We start from the raw sequence: 8,249 nt of genomic DNA on the forward strand, positions 1-8,249 counted from the left end.
GCACTATTGTGCTATGCCTGGCATGCAATCCTGTTAGCCATCATGTAAACCCACTGACATCTAATCCCATAATGAGATGCTCCTGTTTCATTCACTTACAAGGTCACAGACTTGTATGACTTTACAAAGCACTGTGGTGTGTCACATATGCTCGAGCCAAAAGTTTACAGTAAGACAGCTGTAAGAACACACCGCTGACTTACACTCGCTCACAGTACATCATTGCGATTTCTTACTTTTTTGGAAAAAGATTCACATTATTATTGAGACATATTTCAACATTTTTATAGACATATCATGCAGAATATGTGCTTTATAAGTACTAACAAACAGCCAATATGTTAATAGTTGGCATGCTAATAAGCAACTAGTTAATAGTGAGAACTGGTCCCTTTTCGAAAGTGTTACAGAAAACTCTTCAAATGTAGATAATTCAAAGACATTATTATGACTGACTGATTGTTCACACATCGATATCATTGACAAGCTCATTAATCTTCCTTTGCAATGGGTAAGATTAATACGCATATTGTTGCAGATTTGAGAATATGACTTGTTGGGTGGTGGCACTCCAAAGGAAATTCTTCACACACACATTACTCTACAGGACTAACAACAGTCTTCAGTAATGGCCAACGGAAGCAATTAATTGGCTGTTGGCTCAGTAACCCATAAGAAATTGTTTCTATTGCAGTCAAGCATAAAGCAATTAAGCAACATAATCTGTTCAGCCTAATTTTGACCATTATTTGCACGGGGTGGGGGGGGGGTCACACTGGTGAATGGGCATCTTAAAATAGGGAGCGATATTCTTGGAGATCTGCATTAAACCGTCAGACCTCCGAAACTATAGCAGAGTGTGAATGTGTGTTTGTTGCATTTTGATTTGATTGATGAGGGGAGGCCAAAGGTTATGGTTTCAGCCATGCTTGTCCATCCATCTGCTAGAATTCCTCAAGATCTGTAAAGACAGAACAGCCTGAACGCTTATATATATATGTATGGTGGGTGGGAAAAAAAACATGTTGTAAGAAATAATATTATCTTCTTAAGGTTGTTAGTATTATTTTTTTACCAAAATTTTCCTCACTTCATCTAAAAAAGATCGTCGACACATGCTTCCTCCAGTGTCCTGTATGCTTAAAAGATGTTTAAATGGTTTAACAAGGGGTGACTATTTCCAGTCAACATGGCCCAGAAACCTTTTCATGACAGTGATCACACCCAGAGTGCGATCTACCGCAGCCTTTGTCAATTAACACCACAGACGCCTCCGTTCCCACCTCGAGTGCGTGCGAGCTGCGAGTTCTCACAGAACACACAGCTGATTCACAATTCAAGGTCTATCTGTGGTAGTACAAGATAACTACTGATCTACACCTCGGCGGACTTGAAAATAGATTGGCTTTCTAACTCGATGGATTTGCAGTTACTTCTGAAAGAGACTTCTTTTTGAAGCATCATCTGAAATTTGTTGCCAGGGTTTGACATCTTTGCTGAGCAGACCCCATTCTCGTGTGAATAATGCAGGACAATGGGGCATCCGAAGATCTCAATACAATGGCCTGCTAGGATACAAATCACTCAACGGCTGAAACGACACCTACAGAACAACTGAGACGTTGTTTTGCAACATGAATACACAAATCATGAAGGCAGAGTCCTAAAATTCAATGCAGGGCTCCAGAGTCCAGACTAAAAATAAAACTAAACCTAAAATGATACATTTAGGAGCCAAACTATTTTTTAGCTGAAAAATTTGACAATTTATTAAATTATAAAATAAATTGTATAAATCAAACTACATTATACTACTACACTGTATACATTTTAATATATAATATTTAAAAAATATATACATTTACATGTCCTTTCCTTTCTGAGCCTTGAACATGTCAGTTGTGTTGCTGTCTATGCAAGGTCAGAAAACGCTCCGATTTCATCAAAAATATCTTAATTTATGTTACGGAGATGAGCGAAGGTCTTACGGGTTTGGAAAGACAAGAGGGTGAGTCAAACATGACAGACTTTTTATATTTGGGTGAACTATCCCTTGAAACAAATTTCAAGTTGACAGCCACGCTTAAATGTTTGCACACAAATTATAAAATGGCATTACTACCCGTTAAAACGGTCCTCATCAGGCAGGGAATTGATAGTTTATTGAGGTTTAAGACCCTGTAGAGAAACGTAAGGGAAATCTCCGGCTTCTATTGCCCAATAAATCTCTCAGGACGAAGGGTTCATAGCCAAACCAAAGCAGGGGGTCAGTGTGTACTCAAGGAAGTATCTGTTTGTCCACCAGAGCAGTCGCAGCAGAACAACAAGGCCCCGGCGTGTTCGGTGAGGGTGGGGGCAGGGCGTGTGAATGGTGCTCAATCACAGCTCAGTATGGAGCGCACAAAGGCCCAGTGAGAGTGAAAGTGAGCCGTAGCTGCTTTTCATGTTTCTGGAGGCTGGGCTGCACAGACCTCGATCCACAGGTAACTCCTACTCTCTGGTTACCTGTTCCCATGGAGCCGTGGTGCTGACGCCATGAGGCACAGAATAGCAGAGGGACACATTTATCATGCTAAACAAAGAGCACAAACCCTGACAGACACTGAATGGATGGGCTCTCTTCACAGCACTCAGCGTGTGGACTGGGTTGACCTGAAATGTAAGCAGGTAATATTGTTATGTGTTGGGTTACTGTCCAAATAGGTTTCAATAGGGTCTACATCAACATCCCAGTTTTAGGGCACTGAGGAATGTTCTTTAATCTTTTGTCCCGTTTCTTCCTGAGTGATCAAGAAAAATTGTTATGTGTTTTAGGGCACTGAGGAATGTTCTTTAATCTTTTGTCCCGTTTCTTCCTGAGTGATCAAGAAATGGAAAACTTTTTCATCCAGTTACAATGGTTAACTAGTTGTCAAAATATTTTTTTTATTATTTCTTAATATATAATAATAATATAATACAATAATATACCAATATTTCATCATCTTTAATGTATATACACTAATTGTTTCTTCCTGAGTGATCAAGAAAAATAACTAATTACAATTTTAGATTTATTTATTTATTCAGTCATTTTTTAAATACATTTTTACTTTTATTCAGCAAGGATATATTAAATTGACCAAAAGTGACAGTAAAAATATTTTATAATGTTACAAAAGCTTTCTATTTTGAATAAATGCTGTTCTTTTAAACTTTCTATTTATGAAATAATACTGAGAAAATGTATCATGTTCTCCACAAAAAAAGAAACAGTAAAAATGCAGCTTGCATACAGATGTAAATTGCATTTTAAAATATTAAAACAGCAATAAAGAATACTGCATTTTAATAAATAATACTGTATTTTTATCATAAAATGCAGCCTTGGTGAGCATGAGAGACTTCTTTCAAAAACTTTCAAAAAAAAAAAAAAAAATCTTTTACCAACCCCAGACCTTTGAATGCTACTGTAATACTAAAAAAAATGCAACAAATTATTTTAAAAAAATTATGTATTCTTTGCACTTTAAGTTAACATCCCCTCTAAGAAACATGTATTATTTGCTCTAAGAAACATGTCTAATTGAGGACTGATTAGTTCAAACAACTAGCCAATCAAACAACCAACCTTCTAATCGATTTTAGAAATATGCTGTTTAGCACATCCCTTCCCAGTACTTAGCATAGCACAGAAAAAAATCTTCTATTACAATAAACAAACATACATTTTGCCCAGTATACTTAAAACGCACCATGTTGTTTTAAGAAGATCAACAATAGCAGTCAAGAAGCTATCATATGAGTCAAAGAGACAAACCTAATATTCAGTACATAATGACCTATTCTTGACAGATCACTGACTCAATTCAGCTTGCAAGGGGGCCATTGAAATTACTACTGACTGCCCAGACACCACAATGACTAAGGGCTGATTGTCTAAGAGAATTTTTGCCACACTGCCTGCACTTAAAATAAAAATGCAGCAATTTTTAAAAAACAAATGAACAATGCGTTGTTATCTGATATGCTTACAAGATTGGTACATAAGTCAAATAATTCTTAGTTGCGTCTAACAGTGGGCGCATTGTGACGTGCTTATTGCGGCTCTCGGCCAAGAGACCCTCTGTTTCCCAGAGTACAAATTCCATGAATAAACAGCAAAACATATGACACTTTCACTTCTCGGTCATTAAACAACTGCAATTCACAGGGCGACGAACATGAAAGAGAAACTAAAATGTCCAAAAAACAACCAAGTTTCCATCATAAAACAAAAGCATGATAATAAATTCATAAATGAATGAGCCAAATGCTTTCAAAACACTTCAAATAAATGCAAAAAGCCTAAAAGTAATTAAGTTCTAACAGCGTGCATCAACAACAGTCCCTGTGTGTTCCCCGCTTCACCGTGAGGAACAATGAGTCCAATACCTCCTCCCGAGAGAAAGTCTGCTCAGCTTATTTTATCCATCCTCAACACTGTGTTTATTCTCTTCCCACTGTTCCCTGAATTAATGGGCCCTCTAAAGCGTACATCGAAGCAGAGCGCTGCTAATGGACGTCTAGCTATCTGCAAAACCAACACATCAAAAGTGATCTAGTTCCTATGGGAAGACTCCTAAAAGAGATTATCCATCAAGCCATCTGTAAGTTAAGAAATTTTTGCTACAGGATTCACTTTGCTGAAACAGGCAAAACATTTGACCGGGGGCCACTGAAGTCGAACAAGTAGCTGTTTATGCAAAATCTTCTCCAATCTGACATGTTGTGAACTGCTTAAGGGATCTACAAGTAGCTATGAAATGTATATTCATCTCCATTTTCCCCAATGTGTGAAAGTCTAATCAGACAAAAGTTTGTACCAATCGAACAACCATCTGTCACTAGAAGCCATATTATAGAAATAAATCACTGTTATAAGCTGCAGTAGAAAGTAAGATTATCTGGTAACTTTCCAAAGATTTCTTACTGAATCTTTATTATTACATCAATTAAATAAAAGAAAATCACTTCACACCTTTTGCTTAGTGAGCACAGCTTGAATTAATGCATTAATTAACCTCTCACCATTCTTCAGAAACAAAAAAAACATATATATATGGCAGCCTTTAGAGTAGTTTTATATTTAAACTGTAAAAATATCCACTAAACGAATGCAGTATTATTAAGGAGATCCCTAGACGTCTTGTGATCAACTGCAGGGGTATGTAATTTGGTGTGAAGGTGGGGTTTTCACTCAACTGATAACAGCAGGGAAGTGAGCAGGTGTGTTTAAACAGAGCTAGTCAAACTCAAAAGAGACTTTTATTAAGGGTAATAAAGTTATCCAGGGCTAAATAACACTAAGTGAGGCAAGGTAATAATCCGTGGAGGTGTGAATACATAGACTCTGTAAAAGAGAGAAGATAGAGGACTTTACTCACCTGTGAATTTTAGACAAATCACAAGTGCTACTCTAAATAGTGACACATTTTGGCTGCCAAGCAACCACAATTTTCCAGTGATCAAAAGATTGCAAAATTCACAGATCCAAAGAGTACTTTAGTACAGTAATCATAATAAGAAGGTATAAATTGTACAAAATGATTTCACTTTTGACCCCAACTTATAAAACATGCCAACTTGAAGACATTTGGTAAAGCAAGGAAACCAGTGGTTCTTAACTGGTGGTGTGCAACCCAAAGAATGGCTTGCAGATCTATTCTGAAAAAGTTGGATGAATATGCTTTTTTTTTTTTTTTTAAAGAAAAGAAAATTTCTCAAATTATTTGTTGACATCAATACCTCTGCGCCCAATCAAACTCAGTGGTGTTTTAATACAGAGTCTCTAGTCCCTGGTATGCATAATACGAATGCAATATTTGTCCCAATGTCTGGTAAACCACTCTTTGATTGTTGTTTATGAATTTGCATAGTTTTATTATTCAGCTAATGTCATGTTAATAATTTTTTCTATTGTTGTGCCTATGAAGGTTAATACAAATACATTCATGTTAATACTAATGCATTCAATGTTTGATTTCAATGACTGAGATACTTGGGTTGGTTCATTACTTGATGCAAAATGTTAAATATTTGAAAACCACAGATCAAAACTATTAAAAAAAAGGTTACACAAAATGGTCACATGCACATCAAAAGTTAAGTTATAAATTAAGTCTCAACCCATGAATTGCACCACAGATCATAAAACAATTAGTTAATTATCTTATATATGTTAATGGTCTCAGGCCAAGCATTCCCAGCTGCCTCACATGGCAATAACATAATGACTGACAATTATTAGCATCCTATTAATGAATGAAGATATCCAAGATTTGATTTGTATATGGGTCAAAGACAAACAATGATGGGATGTTCAAGATAAAAAAGGAGCAATATTTTAAAAATCTTGTTTTTAAATATGCTGCAAGACCTTAGAAATGTAATCATTGTATTCATGTTTGTTTCATTTTTTTTCTGTTTTCAACAAACAAATTCACCTAATGTCAACTGGTATAACCAGTAAATTGTTTCCATGCACCTTAAACACTCAATGTAAAAAACAACTGACAATTCTGACTTTGCCTCTCAAAAAATAAAACATAAAAATAACTTTTAAATTAGGAAACTGGAAAAAGCCATTTTGCGTTGTATTTTTGTATATCATATTGAAAATATGTTAACTAGATAACAAAAAAGTACACTTCATTGGCCCATGTAAATAAACAAACAATGTAAATGTTTGTTAAATGGTAAATTACTTTCATAACATCCACAAATTAAGTTTTAACTCAACAGCAAATTCACACTTGTACCTTTAAGAATAATAAACAAGGTAACCGCACAACAGGATATTTCTGGAAACGCAGCGTTTCACAAGCAAATGTTTCTTACATCTAGCCGCGCGCGAGTGTGTGTGACATTGCTGTAATGTCTGCGCGTGCACCTGCAGCGATGTCCTTCAGTCATATTTAGCTGCGTGTGAGCCATTTCAAAGATGAATTTATAAAACCAGACCACATATTATTCCCAGAGGATCTGCAATGCGGTCTGCACATCGGTATATATTACTACAACTATACAAATTGCAAACAACTTAGTTATCGGCAAAAAACGCCACAACCTGCCGTTGAGAACAGAGCAGAAATCAAACACACAAACAATGTACCGTCACTCTGTTGTGCAAATAGCTGTAGGCTAAAGTCTTGGCACAGAAAACTGTTGTGTTAAAGCATTGACACTCAAAAATAGCTGTCAAGTGAAGCGGAACCGTAAGGAAGAGTGGACATTTCACAGCTGACAGGCCACGGCAATTATTTCATGACATCTTTTCAGTATGAGACGGGAAATTAGAGCAGAGATTGATTTTTAATGAGCTGCGATGTACGGAGATACCGCTGGACGCAACATCCTCACACTGAGATTGAGATTGAGCGATTATTACAGAAACCTTGACCGAGGAGGATACTTACACTGATAACCTTTAAAATATAGAATATATATATTTTTTTAAATTATAATAATATATCCGCATGCCAAAGATTATACACTTTTACATATTAACATTTTCACTGTAAATAAAACTAGGTTTTGAATCTTACCTTTGGCTGCCTCCACCGCGCATAATAGTCCTAAGAGCAGACCGACTGCAGAAGCGAAAGGCTTCACCCCGCGGACCCGCATCCCGTCTTCGGTTTAAAAACAGCGAACGATTTAAACAGTGGTATTCTGTCTCCCCTCGCCCGGTAAAACCTGATATAGCTCGGTGTTGCAAAAATATCCAGAGGATGTATATCTCGGATTAGTGCGGTAGTTTTAAGATGGCTGCCGCCACCGCCGTTCAGCTCTCTTCTCTCTCAATCACCGTTCAGTCTCTCTCTCGCCGCTCCGCAGCTGCATCCAACGGGAGCGGTGACGGGCTGACGTCACGACTGTTATCGTGGGAGTGCGAGCCGCCCGCTTTGCCCTTTGCATAGTCAAGCTCAGAAAGAGACAGAGAGGGTGTGGATTGAGAAGATGCGATGTGTAAAACAGTGTGTTCACCAACGCTTTACTGCTTAATCCACCGTGATTATTATGGTTTAGTGTCACCGATCGAGTTCGCTTGTATGAGGGTGTCAGCTTTGGTAGATACTTTACAACCATCTTTTGACATTTTAATATTACAGTCATTCCTATACTACAACTAGTGTGAGATAAACAAACTAATACCACAAAACATCCCAAAATTAATCAAATTCGTAATTCTTGCTCATGTTTGTGGAGTTTTTTTCCTTAAAAATGAT

General features: G+C 37.0%; 1 protein-coding gene across 4 annotated transcripts in view; it reads right to left on the reverse strand.

Moving 5' to 3' along the window:
* Positions 1-7,894, reverse strand: part of LOC109060964 (calsyntenin-1-like) — a 35,806-nt gene extending 27,912 nt beyond the window's left edge. For all 4 annotated transcript variants that reach the window (XM_042751129.1, XM_042751127.1, XM_042751128.1 and 1 more), the window contains exon 1: positions 7,566-7,894. In XM_042751129.1, coding sequence (XP_042607063.1) covers positions 7,566-7,647 — 82 coding nt within the window. In that variant the 5' untranslated portion in view covers positions 7,648-7,894. The remainder of the gene's footprint in view (positions 1-7,565) is intronic.
* Positions 7,895-8,249: the final 355 nt, after the last annotated feature.

Source organism: Cyprinus carpio, chromosome B23, assembly GCF_018340385.1.
Source record: "Cyprinus carpio isolate SPL01 chromosome B23, ASM1834038v1, whole genome shotgun sequence".
Lineage (NCBI taxonomy): Eukaryota > Metazoa > Chordata > Actinopteri > Cypriniformes > Cyprinidae > Cyprinus > Cyprinus carpio.